This window comes from Leptodactylus fuscus, chromosome 1 (genome assembly GCF_031893055.1).
Source record: "Leptodactylus fuscus isolate aLepFus1 chromosome 1, aLepFus1.hap2, whole genome shotgun sequence".
NCBI classification, from domain to species: domain Eukaryota; kingdom Metazoa; phylum Chordata; class Amphibia; order Anura; family Leptodactylidae; genus Leptodactylus; species Leptodactylus fuscus.
Genome location: NC_134265.1, coordinates 13015826 through 13040360, shown reverse-complemented (window position 1 = coordinate 13040360; position 24535 = coordinate 13015826). Strand labels below are relative to the sequence as shown.

Here is a 24535-nt window from a genome sequence, read left to right as displayed (position 1 = left end):
TGTAGATTTCTGTGTCCTGTTAGATTTTTCGGCTGTATATTCCCCCATTCAGCTATATAAAGGTCATATGAGGACAATTTCTTCATCACCTGCTTTCTCCCTGGATATAATCTGGCACTAGACATGTCTTTCAGCGGCTTACTCCTCTCTCCTCATTGAAATCACATACATGTACGATTGTACCGATGTTATATGTTTCTGGTGCAGTCGAGAGGAATAGCTTGTACCCCCTACAGCTATTGCAGGTGATGTGCCCCTTACCAGATGTCTGGGAGTGGATTTCTCTCATCTCCCCCGTTTGTACATGCATGCTCAGCCTATTGTGTAAGGGAGATAGAACAAGATGGCTTCAGCCAAGCAAGCATTTAGGTGACAGTGATCTCATGTATGGCCGACCTAATGGTATAAGCACATATAGAGGCGGATCCTGTGAGATAGGCGGAGTCTGCATAAGGTAAAGCATCTCCACCAATCATACATACATGATAATATGGGTCACATGTTAGCAAGTAAATAAATACTGTAGACATTTGTATATTATATATAGACAGTAAAGACGGCTAGATGTAAATAAGATAAGTGGTGTCACCACAAGATAAGCGGTTCCAAGGGATTTTATTGGATGGTAATTGAGACGTCAAAATGTTAATTTGCATAATGAATAAAAGCACTTTTATAAGTTTTAGATAAAGTGCTATTATCACAGGCTTTACATATACAGAGGCTACAGAGAAGATTTATTTTAGTAGAAGGATATGTTTTTTAAGTATTGAAAGGTTATGGATCCTTACCAATTATTTACAGTAAACACTAAAACAAGAAAAAAATTAAAAGAGCCGAATCGTCATTTTTTTTGCTGTTTCACCTCCCATTAAAATGTGAATTAAAGGCAATCAAAACATCAGACATTCCCTAAAATGGTAGAAATTAAAAATATCTTTACTCCTCCAAAAAGAAATTGCCTTACGCAGCTCCATACATGGAAATCTAAAAAAGTTACAGTTGACAGAATATAGTGACTCCAAAAAATAAAAATAACCCCCCCCCCCCCCCTCAAAACTGTATAAATTTGGTATCCACATAATCGTATTGACCAATAGTATACAGATGACATGACATTTGGGTGGTGCTATGCAGCATGTAATACAAGTGCCGGTAATTTTCTATGCATTGCATTAGTGATTAGACTCATCAGGATTCAATACCCCTTGGGGAAGTCTATTAAATACAGTAAAAAAAAAAAATTACAGGAATTCAAAATTACAAAAACTAATTTAAAAAAATCAGACCAATGCCCTAAGTGCTTAGGTGAAGGAGCAACTGGATCCTTATGTTGTACCCCTGTCACAAGTTATTTAGCTATTAGGATCACCTGAGGGAACCAGCGCCCCAGTACCAGGCAATCTACGGCCCTGAACTGGGCATTTAGGGACTTCTGTATTAGAGGATGTGGCTGTTCTATCTGAATATTCAGAAAGCTGCTGCTCACAATCTACTTATTACCGTACTTGTTGGCTCTGCATCAGTTATCCTTTGCATAATACTTCCAAAATTGGGGTTGGAAATTCCAAGTCAATGAGATAAAGAATATTATTTGTATCCAAAGAATATTGGTTTGGATCAGTGGCAGAAATTTGGAATCCTTGGTTGGCCTTATGAGATTATAAAGAAAGGAAAGTGTAAAGGTCTCGTCCTCCTGTATATCTGGTATCCACTCCTAGAATCAGCTAAAAATAGAAATCATCATCAGACCTTATATGTACCCAAAAGCCATGGCTTCCTCATACATGACCATACTGCTCCTCCCCTGTAGTAAAGTACGTCTAGGTGTCAGGGAGTGTATGAGACAGACACCACCTAATAGCACTGACTCACAGGATCCTTTATGATCCTACACTGAGCATTTCACTAGATAAGAGTGGTAATCGGCACCTCACAACATGGACCGATGAAGATGCTAGCCTCACCACACAAATGGGACACTGGAGAACAGCCTGGTGGCCGAACACCATGATCTACTTGTCAATGCTCCGAGGTCTACTGCTAGATTGTCATCTGATTTGCTACTATTATATTGGATACTAATTGAATTTTTCTACATTCCTTAAAATATGTTTGGAAATTTGTATGAATGTTATAAAATATTAATATAACTTTTAATTTTATTTTAAGATAGTAAAATAATTTTTGCTCTTGACAGATGACTGTACCAGGAGTTCAGAGGGACATCTGATATCTACAGATTATAAAGCAGAGGATCATGGTATCAAACATGACCCATATGAAGAACATGCCATTACCCCAGATATACCCTCAGCCTTTCACAGCAAATATCTATCATCTGATCCTGATAAACAGGTCCTATCTCCTGATTCATCACAGACTGATAGACAAAATGAAAGGAGTTATGTACATCAGAGAACTCACACAGGAAAGGAGCCATATTCATGTTCAAAATGTGGGAAATGTTTTACAGATACATCAAGTCTTATTACACATGAAAAAATTCACAAAGGAGAAAAAACTTTTTCGTGTTCAGAATGTGGGAAATGTTTTACTCGGAAATCAACACTTACTTATCATCAAAAAACTCACACAGGGGAGAAGCCATATTCATGTCCAGAGTGTGGGAAATGCTTTAGGAATCAGTACCTCGTAGGTAAACATCAAAGAACTCACACAGGAGAGAAGCCATTTTCATGTTCAGAATGTGGGAAATGTTTTAAAGATAAATCGGGTCTTGTTACCCATCAAAGAATTCACACAGGGGAGAAGCCATTTGTATGTTCGGAATGTGGGAAATCTTTTACTCAGAAATTATATCTTTTAGAACATCAAAAAACTCACACAGGAGAGAAGCCATTTTTGTGTTCAGAATGTGGGAAATGTTTTACTCAGAAATCAAGTCTGGTTAAACATGAGAAAATTCACATACAGAAGAAACTTTCATGTCCAAAATGTGGGAAATGTCATCTCCTTACTGCACACAAGGAACTTGAATAACATTTTCATGTTTTGATTGTAATTTTTACCTACAATTACATCCAAAATAAGTTGTCCCACGAAAAATATTGTATTTTCTTCTAAATCCAGCCCTAATATCTGAAATGATTTGTAATTTGGAAATTGTGTAAGATAACGGTTAAAATACCTGTGTATAGCACCCCCTTCTGTTTGTTTTTCTCTTGCTTGTAGACCTCAGTTTGGGACCAGCTGCCTGCACTCTGCGGCTAAGAGCAGGGCACTGACAGTCCATCATGGCTTTCCGCCACTGGTAAGGCCCCGATGAATGGCATTTAGGGCAAAATTGAGCAAGGCAATTATTTTTTCAGTGTCCTGCTGTAATTCCTATGATTAGCTAGGCAGCTCCAGCTCCTCCTACCCCACACCTCTAACACTGCTATGTTTTCAGGTTACTCCCATTCACATAGATAGTAGGTCACTTCCATGGCTTACTTTCAATGTGACTATGGATCATATACTGCTGTGTGGGGACTACTGTGGAGCATATAATACTGTGTGGGGGCCACTGCATATCATATTGTGTGGTGGCCTCTCTGGAGCACATAATAGTGTGTGGGGGCCACTGTGGAGCATATTATACTATCCCAGTATTGTTTACATGCTGGGCGCTGTGCTGCTCACTCACTGTATTATTGATAACTGCAGTTGTTGGTACTACAGTTGTAGCCCTTTTCAAGTATCTGAGATATCGCTGCAGTACCCGTAACTGTCACTATCAAGAATTCACTCTAGGGAGAGGGTAGAAGGCCCCTGAGAAAAGTTTGTACCCACAAGAAGGGATTAATCCTGGCTGCTCCCTATACATCACACACAGACAGCTCTGCTACATATATACTCTATACACATTGTCAGGGTCTGGGGTTGCTAGGTGGGGTGGCATAGACACACAAGTCCAGTTTCTTTAGTCCAAAACAAAGGTAGAGTTTTATTTTCACTCAAAAATATAGTGCAGCAACAAAGGAAACAATACAAAAATAACTCCCTGCCCGGCTAGGCTCTAACTAAACATAGAATAGGTTACCTCACCTAGAATAACAGAAATCCAAAAGCCAGTAGAATCATTCAGGACACAGCTCCAAAAAATATGACCTCTCTGTTTGCTCTCCAGTCAAGCTCTGTCCAAAGTCTTCTGCTGGAGCTGGCTTCTTAAGCCTCCCTTGATGAGCAGACTCTCTGCAGCTGAGTCGCTGCTGGAACATCCCCAGAGTGTGGACTGGAGGGGGGTGGAATGACAGGTCGCACTACCAACCTACCTGCCATTCCTAAAAATCCAGCCCAATACTAAGCATTTACCAAAATGCTCAGCAGACGAAAGTTGTCTGCTGAGAACAAACATTCCTGGAGTTTTCTCATCTCACCCACCTGAGTAGTCTGGGTGAGATGTACACCCCCTCCATTACCTGACCAGCCATCGGCTTACAACATATATATATATATATATATATATATATACACACATCAAACACATATATACTCTATAGACACATCACAAACAGATAGCTCTGCTACATACTGTATATTCTCTATACACATACAGTACAGACCAAAAGTTTGGACACACATTCTAATTCAGTTTTCTGTATTTGCATGACTATGAAAATTGTAGATTCACACTGAAGGCATCAAAACTATGAATTATCACATGTGGAATTATATACTTAACAAAAAAGTGTGAAACAACTGAAAATCTGTCTTATATTCTAGGTTCTTCAAAGTAGCCAGTAATCAAAGCAAAAGGTGCTTTATTATTTCTTTGCACCCTCTTGGCATTCTCTTGATGAGCTTCAAGAGGTAGTTTCACTTCACAGGTTTGCCCTGTCAGGTATAATAAGTGGGATTTCTTGCCTTATAAATGGGGTTGGGACCATCAGTTGTGTTGTGCAGAAGTCAGGTGGATGCACAGCTGATAGTCCTACTGAATAGACTGTTAGAATTTGTATTATGGCAAGAAAAAAGCAGCTAAGTAAAGAAAAACGAGTGGCCATCGTTACTTTAAGAAATGAAGGTCGGTCAGTGCGAAAAATTGGGAAAACTTTGAAAGTGTCCCCAAGTGCAGTTGCAAAAACCATCAAGCACTACAAAGATATTGGCTCACATGAGGACTGCCCCAGGAAAGGAAGAGTCACCTCTGCTGCGGAGGATAAGTTCATCCAAGTCGCCAGCCTCAGAAATCGCAGATTACCAGCAGCTCAGATTAGAGAGCAGGTCAATGCCACACAGAGTTCTAGCAGCAGACACATCTCTACAACAACTGTTAAGAGGAGACTTTGTGCAGCCGCCGGCCTTCATGGTAAAATAGCTGCTAGAAAACCACTGCTAAGGACAGGCAACAAGCAGAAGAGACTTGTCCGGGCTAAAGAACACAAGGAATGGACATTAGACCAGTGGAAATCTGTGCTTTGGTCTGATGAGTCCATATTTGAGATCTTTGGTTCCAACCACCATGTCTTTGTGTGATACAGAAAAGGTGAACGGATGGACTCTACATGCCTGGTTCCCACCGTGAAGCATGGAGGAGGAGGTGTGATGGTGTGGGGGTGCTTTGCTGGTGACACTGTTGGGGATTTATACAAAAGTGAGGGCATACTGAACCAGCATGGCTGCCACAGCATCTTGCAGCGGCATGCTATTCCATCCGGTTTGCATTTAGTTGGACCATCATTTATTTTTCAACAGGGCAATGACCCCAAACACCTCCAGGCTGTGTAAGGGCTATTTGACCAAGAAGGAGAGTGATGGGGGGGCTACGCCAGATGACCTGGCCTTCACAGTCACCAGACCTGAACCCAATCGATATATGGTTTGGGGTGAGCTGGACCGCAGAGTGAAGGCAAAAGGGCCAACAAGTGCTAAGCATCTCTGGGAACTCCTTCAAGACTGTTGGAAGACCATTTCTGGTGACTACCTCATGAAGCTCATCAAGAGAATGCCAAGAGTGTGCAAAGCAGTAATCAAAGCAAAAGGTGGCTACTTTGAAGAACCGAGAATATAAGACAGATTATCAGTTGTTTCACACTCTTTTGTAAAGTATATAATTCCACCTGTATTACTTCATAGTTTTGATGCCGTCAGTGTGAATCTACAATATTCATAGTCATGAAAATACAGAAAACTTTTGGTCTGTACTGTATATATACATCACACACAGACAGCTATGCTATATATATACTCTACACACACATACTGTATATATATATATGTGTAGAGTATATATATATATAGCAGAGCTGTCTTTGTGTGATGTGTGTATATATATATATATATATATATATAGGGCCGCCATCAGGAATTTTGGGGCCCCATACAGCCTATGTGTCTGCCCCCCCCCCCCCACACACACACACTTTAAAACTACTTTATTTTGCGACATACCAATTCTGTATTACATTTCCCTTTATTTAGCAGCATTACAAGGCTTAATCAGATTCTATTTTCAGGTAAAATCTGCTACGTGTGACCGCGCCTATAGAGAGCCATCTATAAGAGCCCTCCTAATAAATCCTCAGGGCTTTTTCACATTGCATTTTTGGCCTCCCTTGCCGGGATACGTTGGTAACCAGTCAGAATCAGCTGTCAACTTATCCCTGCATTAGGATAAGTGGGTAGCTGATTGTGACTGGTTACCAACATATCCCGGCAAGGGAGGCCAATAACACAATGTGAACACTCCTTTAAAGTGAAAGTCCCCCCCCCCCAAACAGGCTGCTATGCTAGTAGTATAGCAGCCTACATCATTATTAATACAAAGCACACATACCTGTGGAGGTATTGTGTGCTTTGTAGTTCTCCAGCTAAAAACTTATATATTATATATTATTGCCCCAGTTCCCTCTCCACAGTGCCGCACACCCGATGCCCCAACAATCCCCCCCCCCCCCCCCGTCCACCTTCTAACATCTTTCCATTGCCCCCTGTACCCATACCTCCCAACTTTTGAAGAACCAAAAGAGGGACAAAATGTGCGGCGCGCTCTGAGCAAATTTATCCCCGCCCACTTTTATGTTGACTCCGCCCATTCTCATTAATTTTTCATGTGCCCGCACACAGTATAATCCTCCTACAGTCACCCGTAAATTATATGTCCCCCTCTATCTCTCCCCCAGCTTCATATACACCCTTCATCTGCCCCCCAGTTTCATGTCTCCCTCTCCATCTCTGCCCCCAGATTCATGTCCCCCCCTTCATCTCTGCCCCCAGTTTCATGTCCCCTCCATCTGTCTCCAGATTCATGTCCCCATCTCTGCCCCCAGATTCATGTCCCCTCCATCTCTGCCCCCAGTGTCATGTCCCCTCCATCTCTGCCCAGTTTCATGTCCCCCCATCTCTTCCCCCAGATTCATGTCCCCTCCATCTCTGCCCCCAGATTCATGTCCCCCCATCTCTTCCCCCAGATTCATGTCCCCCCATCTCTGCCCCCAGATTCATGTCCCCCCAGCTCTGCCCCCACATTCATGTCCCTCCATCTCTGCCCCCAGATTCATGTCTCCACATCTCTGATCCCAGTGTCATGCCATATTCTCCTTCATCTGCCCCCAGTTTCATGTTCCATTGCAGTGTACACATTACACTTACCTTCTCCACGTTCCCTCGCTGCTCTCTGCGTGCCTCTGTCTCTCACTGGCACACAGTTGTAGACGCGATGTGACGTCATCACATTGCGTCTACACAGCGACTAGTGTAGACGCATCGGCAAAGCAAGGAGCTGAACTGTGACAGCTCCTTGCTGTAGCTGGCACCGCATATGTGTTCAACTCAGATCTGCGTCCTCTGGACGCAGATCTGAGTTGAAATCAGGCATACAATGACTGCTGTGGGCGCCAGCACACGGTGGCGGGCCAAAACCGCCCCCCCCATTTTTCAATTTGGCCGGGCCCCTGACACCAGTAGCAGTAATACTGGCCTATCGGCGGCCCTGTATATATACACATCACACACAGACAGCTCTGCTATATATATACTCTATACACATATATATATGTAACCACATCCTCATCCAACAGAGACCTGGAACACCAGGCCGTGTGACTCTCTGACTCCTCCCACATGTGACATCACCACAGGTCCTTTATCCTGAGCATATAAAGTTGTAACAGCAGGACCTGATCATGTGACTCCCTGGCTCCTCCCACACATGTGACATCACCACAGGTCCTTTATCCTAGCATATGAAGTTGTAACAGCAGGACCTGATCATGTGACTTGCTGACTCCTCCCACACCTGTGACCTCACCACAGGTCCTGTCACCACAGTCACTGTACAGGAGGAGGTAGGTGGTCGCTCACAGACCTGGAGCTTTTATTAACCCCTTTCAGACCAGACAATTCTAGGACGTCATCCCAGTTACATTAGAATTAGAGAAACTCTCCGGACAATGTCAGTATTTTCTTGGATATTTCGTGTATTCCGGCCATTCTCGTTGTCTCAGGACTCGGCTGCTTTAACCCCTTCCTGCTCGGTGCCGTACTATTACGTTGCGCTGGCCGTGTAGTTAATGCTCAGCGCTGTAATAGTACATGGCTGTAATGTGGCGGCACAGGAGCCGTATTATACAGCCGATACCTGGGACTGGTCACCGGAGAGGAAAGAAGTGGCCCCTGGACACCGAAGGCCCTCATCCTCCTGAGCAGGTAGAGTCTGCTGTGGCCCTTTCTGTGCAGCGCCTCCAAGTGTTCGGCCCAGTCCAGCTTATTATTGAGGAGCACGCCCAGGTACTTATAGGTCTTGACTATCTCAATACATGTTCCTTGGATCTCCACCGGTATCGAAGCACTTCTCAGCTTACTAAAGTCCACCACCATCTCCTTGGTCTTCCCAGCATTAATCCTGAGCTGGTTCTGCTGGCACCATTCTACAAAATCCCAGTTTAAGTCTCTGTATTCCCTATCGTCGCCATCAGTGATAAGGCCGACTATAGCAGAGTCATCGGAGTACTTCTGTAAGTAACAGCTGGAGGAGTTGTGCCTGAAGTCAGCAGTGTACAGTGTGAAGAGAAATGGGGCAAGAACTGTACCTTGTGGTGCCCCCGTACTACAGATCACAGTGTCAGACACACAGTCCTGGGCTCTCACATACTGAGGGCGGGTTATCAGGTAGTCTAGGATCCAGTTGGACAGGTGATGGTCCACCCCACCAAGGTTCAGCTTCTCCCTCAGTAGCCCTGGCTGAATGGTGTTAAAAGCACGGAAGAAATAAAAGAACATTATTCTCACAGTGTTCCCGGGTTTCTCCAGGTGAGAGAGAGCTCTGTGAAGAAGGTGGATGATGGCGTCATCCACCCCAATGCCCGGCCGATAGGTAAACATTATAGGATCCATAGCAGAGCTCATCAGAGGTCGGAGATGTGCCAGGACCAGTCTCTCTAGGACCTTCATCAAGTGGGATGTCAGTGCTACAGGTCTGTAGACATTGAGTTCCATCGGATGAGGTGTCTTTGGAACTGGTATCACACAACATGTTTTCCACAGTTGTGGTGTCACTCCCAGCTTCATGTGTACATGTGTAATAATCCCTCAGATACAGTGATAGCTATTCATCATGGCATCTAAGGAGTTTGGGGACAAGATCGGTGCCTCCTCCACCCCTTAGATCCCTCTTGATAAGATCATAGTGTCCCAGGGGTACGCTGCTTGAAGTACGTTTGTCTCCGCATGATTAGTGCGGGAAACTCGCGGTAAACACACAAATCCCATTATAGTCTGTGGGGTTTGTGTGGTTTCATTGCTCACCTCTTTTTAATGTGTTCAGTATTCTGTTCGGGGGTCCCCAAGTGGACTCCTAGAATAAAATACCAAACGCAGATGTGAACCAGGCCTAAGTGCGATATGCGGGGTCACCTACAGTCTGACAAGTTTACTAGAATTTACACCAGAAACTGGAAGAAATCAGAGCAGAAACTACAACAAATGATATATGTAGATTATATTCTGTGCTCCACCGACTACCGAATATACCCCAAATGTATCCCCATCAGTATCCTGGTCTCCTTCTTCTCACCCCTCAGCAGACACTGCTCCTTATACATGTCCTGAACCGGGAGCCCCCCTTATACTCCCTACTAATCCTATTTATTCCATGGGATTCCGTGTAGTGATTACATTGTCTCATCTTCTCTCCATTCAGGTTCCTACAATATAGAATCCTCTCAGTATCTTCTATATAAGGGTGCATGCACACTACGTAACGTCGGGCGTGTATGAGAGCCGTACACGCCGGCGTTACAGCAGGGCTGCCGAACACTTCCCATTCACTTCAATGGGAGCGCTCGTAAACGCCGCTGTTACGAGCGCTCCCATTGAAGTGAATGGGAAGTGTTCGGCAGTCTGCTGAAATGCCGGCGTGTACGGCTCTCATACACGCCCGGCGTTACGTAGTGTGCATGCACCCTAAGAGAATATTCCTGATTGTCCCATCAAGGATGGAAAGAGACAGGAACAAGATGGCGGAAAGTCTATTAAATCTCACCCTAGAGATCATCTGCCAGCTTACTGGAGAGGTGAGAGATTCTGATGATGTCATCATTACATCATTCTTATCTATAGTAATAACAGATGATATGACTGGAGAGGTGATGGACTCTGCACATGTATGTAGTGAGATTTATTAATGTGTCTCCCCATATCCAGGATTACACAGTAGTGAAGAAGACCTCTAGTGGGCGCTGTCAGACCCTTATATTTGATGGATGGAGAGGAACCCTGAGCCCATTCCCAGGGCCTCCACCTCACCCCCTGATACAGGAGGAGATCAATGGACAGAAGATCCTAGAAATCACCAACAAGATGCTGGAGCTGCTGAATGGAGAGGTGACACTGCTGGGAATGCTGGGACATTATACAGTAACTGGAGGGGTCGGGGTGATGACTGTATCATTGTGTTGTCAGGTTCCTATAAGGTGTCAGGATGTCGCTGTCTATTTCTCCATGGAGGAGTGGGAGTATTTAGAAGGACACAAGGATCTGTACAAGGAGGTGATGATGGAGGACCACCAGCCCCTCACATCACCAGGTAATAGATATGACTATATATTATTATTATTATTATTATTATTTATTTATATAGAACCATTAATTCCATGATGCTTTACATTTGGGGGTTACATGCAGTACACAAAATATACAGGTAGATATAATACTAAAAATGACCGACTGGCACAGTGGGGTAGAGGGCCCAGCCCGTGAGGGCTTACAATCTATATACATATGGACTTCCATTATTTGTATGTACAGAATGAATTCAGTCCCTGTCTGTGTTTCCTACAGGTAGATCCAGTAAGAGGACAACACCGGAGAGATGTCCCAGTCCTCTTCTTCCACAGGATGGTCAGGTAGATGGAGATATTCCCTATGATGTGTAGACGGGCTGTGAAGTCCTTGTGGTCAGTCTTGGGTTATCCAGAAGTATTAGATGTTTATACCTTTCAATGAAGAAAAAAGAAAGGAGGGCACTCACCATTCAGTTGAATACTTCTAAAACATCATCCTTTATTGATGCATATTCATTAAAAAAAAGTCTTCAGGAAGGGAGAAGTTCATTCAAGGCTTGAGAAAGCGCTCCTATGAGCGCGAAGCGGCTGTTGCCTCCACGCCTATAATGCTACTTCTCCCTTCCTGAAGACTGTTTTTAATGAATATGCATCAATAAAGGATGATGTTTTAGAAGTATTCAACTGAATGGTGAGTGCCCTCCTTTCTTTTTTCTTCATTGAAAGATATTTCCGGTTGCTGAATTTTGGATGTTGAGCACCACAGAAAAACTTCAAGATATTTATACAATTTTTTGTCTGTTGACCAACACATATATAATGGACTATAACACTCAGAATAATTAGCAGTGCCATCTAATTTATTCTTTGTACGTTTAGATGTTTATACTTGTGTAATGAGAGGTGGAGATGGAGGATAAAGCTGACCATAGACATTACATGTTGTCTGGATCTTCTCACAATCTTCTGGCTATGGAGACTTCTGGTTGGAATAAGGAACCATCAGGTTGGATTTCATCCAATCTGAACCCTTATTTCCCCTGAGGCAAACAACCCCGGATGTATCTGGTAGAATCTGATCTCCTCCCCCTGATCTATGTCTAGCCATGCTGAGTATATATTTATAGGAGGTTCTTGAGGTTCTCCTCGATCTGTCCTCTATAATTCATGTTCTAAGAGACCTACAACTATTTGGCTCTGATTAATCATTCACTTATCTAGAATTTTCTCCTGACTTTTACTTTCTTTGTTTGACATTATTTCCATCAGGATACAAATCTGAACAATATTAACGCTATAGACATAAAGATAAAAGAAGATCCCTATGTGAGTGGTGATGAGGAGTGTGAGGAGGACATTGCTACAGGGAACCGCCCAGGTGAGGAGTCACCACTGAATATAACACAGAACAGTCTCAGATTCTCCTCATTCCTGACTGTTACAGTCGTGTGTCCTGATTTTTCAGCTGTCTATTCCCACATTCAGCTGAATACAAGTAATACATGAATATAAATGTGATACTGCTATAGGTGATAACACGCTGCACATTTATAATATGATGTAGAAATACAGTTGGAACAAGGATAATGAAATATGTCTATGTGAATGAGGACAACTTCTTCTTCATCACATCCCCCCTTGGATAAAAGCTACCACTAGAGGTGTCTTGTTTAATCCCCTCTCCCCATTGAAATCAGATACATGTACAGTTAAGATGAAGAGCTCATAGATCCGAGAGATATTGCAAGTGATTGTCCTCCTCCATGGTGGCCGGACACATAAGATGCAGATTGACCACTCAGGCACATTTTCCATAAACCTCTTCATTATTATTATTATTATTATTATTATTGTTTATTTATATAGCTTCCACCAGAATCTCTTTCTTTAGCAAATCCAAAACAAAAAATGGCTATTAAAATTCTAATCTTTATTTGTTTCTCTTTAAAAATATTTAACCTGGGTACAAGAACTATTCATAATAAACGATATTTTATTTCTTTTGCTGCACCTTCAATTCCTAACCACTAAGGGATCTTATATGTGAATGAAACCTCTCTACACACATTCCCTGGACAATGGGCGCTTATCAGGAAACCTGCAGTCTTAGCTTATGAGTCATGCAGCTACCATCTCAATATTACACATGCTGCAAAGTAGGTGCTAGCTTCAATCCTCCTCCTGACTGGACAAGGATTCAGTTGTACATAATAACCCAAACTGATTAACTGCTGAGCTTATGATATAAAAAGACTGTTTCTTTGCTCTCATCTATTCAAAAATGGCCTAGAATTTTTTAGAGCGATAGTAACCCTTGTACTTTATCAGTGCTTAATTACTATGCCTCTAAAGCAAGTGCTACCAGACTGATAGAGTGAGCTGCAGCATTACTTGGATATTTATATATCAAATATATCATAAATAAACGTCTCTACGCGTTTCCCCCCTATATTATCGGGGTTCCTCAGGAGACAAATCTGCAATGTGTGTACTGCGGTCTTAATGCGGTACCGCACCAGTAAAGAGACTCCTACACAGCTGAGGCTAACTGCACTTTGAATGTTTCCCAGAGCAGATTCCACCGCCCACCAGCCTGTTAAGTCTAAAAGATTGCTACAATGGCACAGCCTAAATGTTCATTAATGGCAGTAAAAACCACCTTTCTCCATGCCCAGATGGTAGGCACAGATACTTTTTCACAGCCGAAGGCAGAGCACATGCATGCTATCACTACGATCTGACTGCAAACACTGTAACCTTTGGCTCTCAGGAAGTAACAGCATGATAGCATATTCACTCAAGCGATCACACTGTCGTCTAATTACAGACACTCCTTTACCAGTTTACAGAGAGTAGTGACATGGTGCTATTGTGGAAATGTGATGTTTGATTTTATTTCCAATCTAAAAAGGCACTCATTGGTGGTTCTTATATTCCTTATTCTATAGATCAACTTATATTAAGCTTTAAGATGGATGATTAATTTCTAACATCCTACTAAAACTGGTGACGAATCCTTGAGATCCCGAATGGACATGAGTATAAATATCTAGTGCATATATACTGATATCTCTCAGATCCCAAAGGGACAAGTGTATATATCTCCATATTCACCCCACATCTATACTCTATACCCATATATCAAGTATCTCAAATGCAAAGGGATATCTATTGAAAGACCATTCGCCAACCAGTCTCCACCCAACCACATGAGGCACTATACTATTCCCACAAGGCACCCTTTGAACCCTTCCTCACAGAATTAACCATAAACCCACCCTATTCTTTTTGGATAATATACCTAATCCGACAACAATGGATATAAACCACATCAAGTCACTAAGGGACATCTAATATTTTGCATATCAAAACTAATGAAACAAGAAAAATAAGTCAAAATAAAGGAGGTATCAAACTAGAACACTAGACATAACGCAATATATCGGTATATGATCAGATATCGCTAAGTCTTATACCTTGAATATTTCCCAAGATCCTCCCTTATAGAGGTCAATCCCTCTGTTCTTAGGGCATTAACATATCAGATAAAGGACGCAAATGAGATAATTTCATTCAGGCCGTCCGGCCTGACACTTTGTAGGCGATACGTCCACTTTGCTTCCTGTTGTAACAATTTGCGATCCGCATCCCCCCCACGTATCGAGGGTTTAACTAGCTCTATTCCCTGAAAGGACAGAGCCCTGAGATCACCATTGTGTTCTTCCCAGAGGTGTCTACTTATTGGTTGGTCCTCCTTCCTATTTACATATCCTATATGTTCCAATAGTCTCCTCCTTAGTTCTCTTGAGGTTTTACCCACATAATTTTTCCCACAACTACACGTTGCCAAGTAGATAACCCCCTTGCTTTTGCAATTGATATAGTCCCTGATAGTATAGGATTTACCTGTTTTAGCACTTTGAAATGTAGCCCCTTTCCTAACATACTGACAGGCCTTGCAACCCCCACATCTGAACATTCCTTTAGGAATTGCCCTATCTAACCATGTCCCCTCTTCTTGTTGTGGTCCTAAATGGCTATGAACAAGGTGGTCTTTAATATTCCTGCCTCTTCTATATGTTATTGCGGGCCTTAGTGTGAGAAACGGATTGATATCTCCATCCAGTTGTAGGACCTTCCAATAATTATTGATGATGCTCCTCAAATGTGCCAATAAGCCTCATGAATCCATCATCTTCTTTCTTAGGTTTAGGTACTAGTAACTCCCTACGATCGCAACGGGAAGCATGGTCTAATGTCATCTTGACTGTATCCAACGGGTAACCCCTCCTTTTAAAACGCTCACACAAGTCTAGAGCCTTTTGATTAAATTCACCTTCCTCCGAGCAGTTTCTCCTCATTCTTAAAAACTGACCCTTGGGGATCCCTTTCTTCAGAGGTTGTGGGTGAAAACTATCCCACCTCAATAAATTGTTCGTTGAGGTAGGCTTACGATAGACAGTGGAGCTGAGTGTACCCCCTTCATTGATCTTAATATGCAAATCCAGAAAATTAATCTCTGATGAATGCAGTTCTGATGTAAACCTCAAATTTACCTCGTTTTGATTTAACGCTTCTACAAAGGACATAAATTGTGCTGATGTACCTCCCCAAAAAATTAGAATATCATCAATGTAACGGAGCCATAAAATTATGTGCTCCGTCCACTGATCCATAGTGTCCGTAAAAACAAGGCGCTCCTCCCACCAGCCCAGGAACAGGTTAGCATATGTGAGGGCCGCAGGGCTCCCCATTGCTGTTCCCCTGAGCTGGTGGAAGAAGCGCCCATTAAAAACGAAGTAATTCCTCTCCAGAATAAATTTCAGGAGACCGAGGACAAAGTCATTATGGGATGATAGTTGATTCCTCCTTTGCTCCAGGAAGTACCGTACAGCCCCATACCCCAATTCATGGGGTATGGAGCTGTATAAAGCCTCCACATCGAGGCTAGCCACCCAGGTGCCAGGGGGTAGGACCAGATCTTCAAGCTGTTTTAGGACGTCCATCGTGTCCCGGACATAGGAAGGTAACGCAGTGACAAAGGGTCTCAAAATAATGTCCACATATGTACTAATATTCTGCGTCACACTCCCTATGCCCGAGACTATCGGACGCCCCCTCAGCGGGTCCACCCCCTTGTGCACGTTCGGGAGGGCGTAGAAGGTGGCTATCTGTGGTCTCCTGGGCAACATGAACATATACTCCTGCCTAGTAATTAAATCAGACTCCAATGCCTCTGAAAGAATACCATTCAATTCCCTAAAAAAAAAACTGTAGGATCCCTTTCTAAGATCCTGTATGAGTCCCCTATTTTCAGGATGTCCTCGCACATTCTGATGTACATGGGTCTGTCCATTAGGACAACATTCCCCTCTTTGTCGGAGCTTTTGATAATCAAATTGGCATTTGACTCCAGATTTTTTAGTGCTGCCAACTGAGTTCTTGAAAGATTAAGATGTTCCGATCTCCCAGGGGGTAACCTTTTTATGTCCTCAATGACCAGGGATTCAAACGCATCGATATGCCCAGTTTATTTATATAGCACAGCTTGTGCATGAGGCAGAAGCAAAGCCAGCAAGTCGGTATCGTGGCCGGGAGTCAGCAGGGTGGCAGCATCGAGAAGTCAGGAGCCAAACCTGCCGGAATAGACCACCTACTTCGCAGGAGCCTACCTGCCCGGAAAGCAGTGGTGCAGGGGTTCATGGAGGCAGTAGCAGTCAGTCCGTGTGGAGTGTTGGGGGTAAAATCACCTACTTGGAAGTGTGGCAGTTTTTTGTTAAGCCGCCGGAGGAGTTGAACATGGCCATATGTCAAATCTGTGGACAGAAGGTAAAGCGCGGCCACAGTGCCAATGTTGGCACCACAGCCCTGTGTCACCATAAAGTGACCTGGAAGAGCTGTGGCTCCAATGTGGTGGCTCAGCCTGCCGCAGCACCCACTGCATCATCCAGTGGCACGCACCCCATTTTCAGGCATTCAAGGCACCACCACCTCAGCCGAAGGAAGCGCTGTGTCCTTCCCATCCTCTGCTGGTCCTGATGCTCCTTCTCCTCGTCAGCAATTAATCAGCGAAGCGATTTCAAGGAGAAAACCGTATGCTTGCACTCTTTCCAAGTGGTGGACTCTGCGCCTTTCAGAGAACTGAGCCAAGGTGGAAAGTTCCAAGCTGTCGTTTCTTTGCCAAGGAGGCAGTACCAGCCCTGCACAAATATGTAAAACAGAAGGTGGGCCAGTCCTTGAGCCTGTTGGTGTTTACCAAAGCGCACGGCAGTGCTGACATGTGGCGCTTTAGCCCCAGTCAAACACAATATCTGTTCATTATGGCCCACTAGGTGAATGTAGTTCTTACCCAGACAAACCAGCAACTTGGCCAGGTGACGCAGCTTCTGCTTTCACGTTCTTATGCCATTGGTCCTGCAACAATGTCCACCTCATCTTTCACTCTGTCCTCAGCCTTCACTGCAGGGACAATTCACAGTGCTCCTCCAGCATACCAAATGTGCTGGGCACGAGTTTGCGCTGCATCAGAGCGGCTCTTTAGTGTGGCGGGGGCTATAGTTATCCCAAGAACACACCTGTCCTTCCAAAATATGGAGAGACTGACCTTTGTCAAGATGAATCAGGTGTGGATCAGCCAGGATTTCCACCCACCAATGCCTCATGCATCAGATTAAATCATCCATGCTGCCTCACCCAAACCTTGACAAAAGAGACCGGTTTCTTCTGGCTCCCTGCCTCAGCTACTATTCTGATGCCGCACATCTGATGCCAAGTGCCACCATTGTCAACGGGTACTGTTTGTGCTATCCGCCTGCCCACTCTGTCACAGAGTCACTCTGTAGCCTCCTCATTCAACACTGTCACTTCTCATGCTGTTCCCACCCTCCCCACTCCACGACTGGGACACTATTTTGACTTTTTGGCCAGCTGTAAGGCCTTTATGGTCCCATCAAAATTGGCTTATGATTTAGTAGCCAAAAGCAGGAGTGGGTACAAAACACAGAAGACCTACAAATATTCCATTCCCGTGTCATTTCTGTTTTGGATCCGCTCCTGTTTTTTTTTGGCATCAGCAATACTGATGGATTACTGACCAAATCCTGACCGAGTGAAGGCGGATGCCATTTTTTGGGGTAAGTTATTGTTCTGACAAATCAGAGGAGGGATCAAAATAATCAGTGACGTCATCAAAAACTTACTGCTGACCCCCTCTCCACTCTATCGGGGGTTCTACTTGTATAAGCATTTACTAGAACAGGTTCTGTAGACATTTGTGCGGAATCAGCAGATGGTGGTATTAAAGGAGTGCGCTCTTTGACGGTACAGTAGGATCTTGGGCCTCTGCACCGCTCTTTTTACCTGGTACTAACATTGACGTGTAAGGCTGAGTTCACACTTGAGTTATTTGGTCAGTCTTGGCCCCATAACTGGCCAAATATGTGAGGTGTGCAGCGGTTCTAAGAGTGAAGCCTGTCATGTGTGTGTCATACTGACTCAATGTATTGTTTCACTACCACAGCAGACGCCCCATGTGTGCTACTGCAAGGTGCAGTGTTCTACACCACTATATATACTATACTATATACACCACTATACACACTATACTATATACACCACTATACACACTATACTATATACACCACTATAAATACTATACTACATACACCACTATATATACTATACTATATACACCACTATATACACCATTATACAGGCTCTCTGCAGCCGGGAAATAGCTGGTTTTTAACATGATTCACCGCAAATGAATTTTGATTGAATTGTTTTGAAAAATTCACTCTTCTCTATTTATAGTCCTAGGAGCCCTGCCAGTGTGACACACTAGGTTTCTTAGGCCCCACATTGCAGAAATGCAGCTTTTTTTGTTGCAGGTTTTGTTGCGGTTTTTTGATAGGTTCCAAAGAACCTGAAGGGGGCATTCACACGGAGTAACACCGGGCGTGTATCACAGCCGTACACGCCGGCGTTACGGCAGACTGCCGAACACTTCCCATTCACTTCAATGGGAGCGCTCGTAACAGCGGCGTTTACGAACGCTCCCATTGAAGTGAATGGGAAGTGTTCGGCAGTCTGCCATAACGCCGGTGTGTACGGCTGTGATACACGTCCGGCGTTACTCCGTGTGAATGCCTCCTAAGAGTGTTCTGCACTATGTTTAAAGTCCTTTTAAGGTGTGGATCGTACCAATCATATTCAACCCAAAACAAAACTAATCCTGAGGGGTTCGCCCATCTCTAGTGTTGACCAGGGATCCTGGATTATCCGGTGTTTGGTGCACAGTTGGCTTCTTTTTACATTGTTACAAACAATGGGTAAAGGATCTCCACAAATCTACATACATGCATACATGATAACGAAATATATTCTGCAGACTTGGGACTAATAATATCATTTATATGTTATATATAGGCGGTGGAGGCAGGCAGATGTAAGAAAGACAAATCTGAAAACCCATGACACTAGTTGACCACATGTAATCCATTTTCAGTTGTTAACTTGGTCATTACACATAGGCAGTGGAGACAAATTATGGGCTGCCCCTTTTTGGAATATCTTTTCATGGACTCTACACCTACGTTAGGGAATTATCTTAGCCTATTGATAGCCTATTGATGGAGCTTTCACCAGTCCCCTGGAGCTGCTTATCTTTCTATATTAGGAGCATCCCCAGTGGTCAGTGATGGCTTCCTGGACTTCCTGCTGCCCATTCTGCTCACCACTTGCTGCTAAAGACTCCAACACTATCCCCCCTCCCCTCTCCTGTGGCCCTGACTAATCTCACTGTGCGGGGCCCCGGATATCTCAGGCTAATGGTTTCCTGGCTGACAAGTAAGGGATAACATTAGTGGGAATGATGATGGTTTCACATGGCAGTATATAGCATTATTATGTACAGAGAGTCTTCTTATGATATTGTCTATGAGATTTTTGGGAAAGAGAGAAACTGATCTGGGTAAATAAATGGCAATTTTCTGTGCTGAATGTAATTTATGTAGTTTGAGCAGTGAGATCTACCAATGAAAGGCCTCCATGTTAGTGACGGCAGCCACAACCAGTTACTTACCCTAGAAGTGTCCACATTTATATAGAAGTCTTTTAAAATATCAATAGAATTGGTTTTTGAGATTATTTTAAAAATAGTAAAATCCTTTTTATTTATCACAGATGTCTGTACCAGGAGCTCAGAGGGACATCTGATATCTACAGATTATAAAGCAGAGGATCATGGTATTAAAAAAGATCCATATGAAGAACATGCCATTACCCCAGATATACCCTCCTCCCTTCACAGCAAAGATCTGTCATCAAATCCTGATAAACAGGTCCTATCTTCTGATTCATCAGAGACTGTTAAGGAGAAGAAAAGTCACCAAAGTGATGTTGTACATCAGAGAACTCACACAGGAGAGAAGCCTGTTTCATGTTTAGAACATGGAAAATGTTATACTTATAACTCAATGCTTGTTACACATCAAAGAACTCACACAGGAGAGAAGCTATTTTTATGTTCATTGTGTGGGAAAGGTTTTGTTCTAAAGTCATGTCTAGTTGAACATCATAAGACTCACAAGCCATATTCATGTTCAGAATGTGGGAAATATTTTACTCAGAAAACAAATCTTGTTATACACCAAAGAAATCACACAGTGAAGAAGACAATTTCATGTTCAGAATGTGGGAAATGTTATACTTGTAAATCTGATCTTGTTAAACATCAAAGAACTCACACAAGGGAGAAGCCATATTCATGTTCAGAATGTGGGAAATGTTTTGCAGATAAATCAGTTCTTGATAGACATATAAGCATTCACACAGGAGAGAAGTCATATTCATGTGCAGAATGTGGGAAGAGTTTTATCCAAAAATCTCTTCTTGTTAAACATCAAAGAACTCACACAGGTGAGGAGCCATATTCATGTTCAGAATGTGGAAAATGTTTTGCAGATAAATCAGTTCTTTCTGGACATAAAAGAATTCACACAGGAGAGAAGCCATATTCATGTTCGGAATGTGGGAAATGTTTTATTCGTAAATCAGATCTTGTTAATCATCAAAGAACTCACACAGGGGAGGAGCCATATTCGTGTTCAGAATGTGGGAAAAGTTTTACTCAGAGATCAGGTCTTCATAAACATCTGAGAATTCACACAGGGGAGAAGCCATATTCATGTTCAGAATGCGGGGAGTGTTTTGTTCATAAACCTCAACTTGTAAGACATCAAAAAACTCACACAGGAGAGAAGCCATTTTAATGTTCAGAATGTGGGAAAGATTTTACTCTGAAGTCATGTCAAGACTCACATATTGAAAAAGCCATTCACACATTTGTTGATTTCTTTTCTCAATGTTCCTCCATCCATGAAAAACAACAGACGTGTGAATGGCTCCATTGACTACATAGAGTCCATGTGATGTTTGATATTTTTCATGGATAACACACAGACAGAAAAGTAGTGTGAAAGAATAGTACATGGCGTTTTCTTTCTCAATGTCTCTGTCAATGAAAGTCATGTTATGGTTGGATGGAATGTCTGTGTGGTGATTGTGGATGCAAAAAAAAAACACTGGAAAGTGCACTCAAATACACGAGGATATACAAAGTCTGTTGTTTTCTAGTCCGCAAAATGGATAGTTAATGTCAATCCAGCCTTAGACATCACAGAGGAAGAAGCCAAATTATGTGCACAAAAAAAAACTTTTGAAAAACTTTCAGGAAAAAAATTTCATGTCTAGATTGTGAAAATTATTCTTATGCACCGAATGCATCTGAAAGAGATTGTCATACAAATATTGTATGTTTTTTGAATTATATAAGGTAATGATTAAAATACATGTGGATTTGTTTCTTGCATGCTCAGTAACAATTGGCAAGTGGACGACCATCTCCTCCTCTAACAAGCAGAGAAGAGTGTGCTGTCAGTGTCTCAGAGATCGTCTGTACATGGGATCCTTCTGTTGATTATGTTGATAATCTGTTTTTCCTTAGTCCTAATAGCAGCACAATATGGGGTATTTCTGCTCATGTGTTCTCATAGGACAGGCGGGATTTTTAATTTGCATAATTATTAAGTGATAATCCCCCTCTGTAAGAGGACAGAAGAGACCTCCCCCACTGTGTTGGTTATAAAGAAAGAAACAATAATCTTCTAAGGGGGGCACTTGTGCTGCTGTTAGGACTAAGTGTAACCAGATTACTGTATTTACTCGAATATAAGCCGACCTGAATATAAGACGAGGCCCCTAAATTTACCACAAAAAAACTGGCAAAACTTATTGACTCGAGTATAAGCCTAGGAGGGGAAATCCACCATTGCAGATAAAAAGTCTGGCCATGTGCATTACAGCTTAGTATCTCCATGGGCCTCATAGTAATAGCAGTTAACCCCATCATGTCCCTCACATTAACCCCATGCGTGCCTCACATAAGAGTTACTGATGTGTGGGTCATATGGAGGTAATAATTAGGTATCTTCATAATTAAGGTCCTTTATTAGTATCCCCATGTGTCTCACATATTAGTAACCCTTATATGGGGCACACAGGGGTTAATGTGAGGGATATGATGGGTTTAACTGTTAATAATGTGAGGCACATGGAGTTACTGAAACTAGTATTACTAGGAATAGTAACTCCAGCAGGTACCTGTGTGTTTTACTTTAACTTTACTGTAGCTTCCTCTCCTCCATACAACAGACAACTTCTATAAGACACAATGAATCCTGCACATAATGGCCACTGACTTATCTGCAAATGTTACATTCTAGTTTCTACAGGACCTTTGATGACATCACAGTCAGGTGACCTACATGACAAAGCCAATCACAGAGCAGTAGCACTAAAGGACCTCCCCCTTCATTTAATTTATGCAGGTCCTTCAGTTCTCTGTGCTCCGTGGATCCTGACTCGAATATAAGCCGAGGGGGGCTTTTTCATAATAAAAACTGTGCTGAAAAAGTTGGCTTATACTCGAGTATATACAGTAATAACATAATCAATGATTCCCTTGCATCCTAATGGCAGCACAATATGGGGATGTAATAAGTAGACTCCTTAGGGAGGGTCCTCTCACATTACAGTCCTTAATACTGAACACCGAAAGGTCATGGTGTCTGAGCTGTGCACATCTAACTTAGAATGTCTCACAAAGGTCAGCTAGGAGCCCCACAATGCGGCAACACAGTTTTGCTCAAGAGGAATAGATCGATTTTCTACCCAAGAGGCAGAGACAACCCTGGTTGAATGGGCTTAGACAAACTCAGGGGGAGTTAACCCCTGAAAAGAAAAAGCAACTCTAATCACCTCTTTTATCCACCTGGACAAAGAAGTTTCTGATGCCTTGAAACCTTTGTTCCTTCTATAAATGTTGACAAGAAGGTTCTCCGACTTTCTAAATGAACTTGTGCATTGGAGATAGACTTGTAGACATTTCAAGTCTAAGGAATGGAGTGGAAAGAGAACTGGTAAAGAGACCACCTGATTGATATCAGCCCGGGAGGCTGTGCCAGGGCCACAGGGAGGGCGGCATTTTTGCTGACCTAAGGCAGTCCAGGACAAGCTGTCCTGGACTGGCTTAGGGTCACCGTCACTGAGCGGTGGATTGGGGAGGCCACTGCTCCAGCGGCCGCCCCTCACACTCAGGCAGAGAGCAGGTCCTCTCCGTGCCTGCTCTCCGCCTGCTAAAGACGCTCGCTCCGCTCGGCCCCGCCCCCTCGGCGCGGCACCACCCCGCCCCCTTCCGCTCAGCCCCGCCCCCTCCTGGGGGGGTGGCGGCTTTCTGACATCTGCTTCAGGCGGCAGAAAGCCATGGTTCACCCCTGCCGGGAGGACACCTTAGGATTGAATCCAGGGAGGAACCTTAACTATATTCTGTCTGAAGAGAAAGAAATATAAGGTTCTTCAAATGAAAAGGCCTGTAATTCACCCAATTTTTTAGTGGAGATGATAGCTAGAAAAAAGGTAGTCTTGTCAGTGAGAAAGTTTAGATCCACGTCCTCCAGAGGTTCAGAATGACTGTTTTGCACCCAATGACGCTTTTTCAAGCCTCACCTATGCTGCCATGAAGCAAAGACATTAGGCACTTATAGAGGTTCCCCTTTAAAACATCAGCCAATAGCGAGGCACGCTCTGAGGGCGGGGGAGAGCAGCCACTCGTGTCAGAATTTCTCCCTTTCTCCACCAGCGATACTGGCCCTCATTCGGACCAGAAGGAGAACTATGCCTGCTCTCCCACTTTCTGTTCTTTGTTGAGTACATTTATTATGGGGTGAGAGCACCACCATTATAGTACATTCATGTTCCTGTCCAATGGCGTAACTAGGAATGGTGGGGCCCCGTGGCGAACTTTTGACATAGCCTCAACCTTCCTGGCTGACACTAAATACCTCGACCGACCGACCTCTGCCACATTCCTCTATTATGCCCCATAGTGGCCCCTACACACACCATTATGCCCCATAATGAACACCCATGAACAATTATTATACTCTGGGGTCTTTTCAGACCCCAGAGTA

The 24535-nt window shown here is 43.3% G+C and overlaps 2 protein-coding genes and 1 pseudogene across 2 annotated transcripts in view; 2 read left to right on the top strand and 1 right to left on the bottom strand.

Moving 5' to 3' along the window:
- LOC142188968 (uncharacterized) overlaps nt 1–3083 on the top strand; it is a 72602-nt gene extending 69519 nt beyond the window's left edge. Inside the window, 1 exon segment of the mRNA XM_075262083.1 lies at nt 2201–3083. Within this exon segment, the coding sequence (XP_075118184.1) occupies nt 2201–3003 (803 nt within the window). The 3' untranslated portion in view covers nt 3004–3083.
- Nucleotides 1–24535, bottom strand: part of LOC142191103 (uncharacterized) — a 602426-nt pseudogene that overhangs the window by 388063 nt on the left and 189828 nt on the right.
- On the top strand, nt 10837–21700 carry LOC142190166 (uncharacterized). The gene is made up of 4 exons (XM_075262277.1): nt 10837–11029; nt 11284–11348; nt 12276–12384; nt 20190–21700. Exons 1-4 carry the CDS (start codon nt 10843–10845, stop codon nt 21275–21277), a joined length of 1449 nt encoding a protein of 482 aa, XP_075118378.1. The 5' UTR covers nt 10837–10842; the 3' UTR covers nt 21278–21700.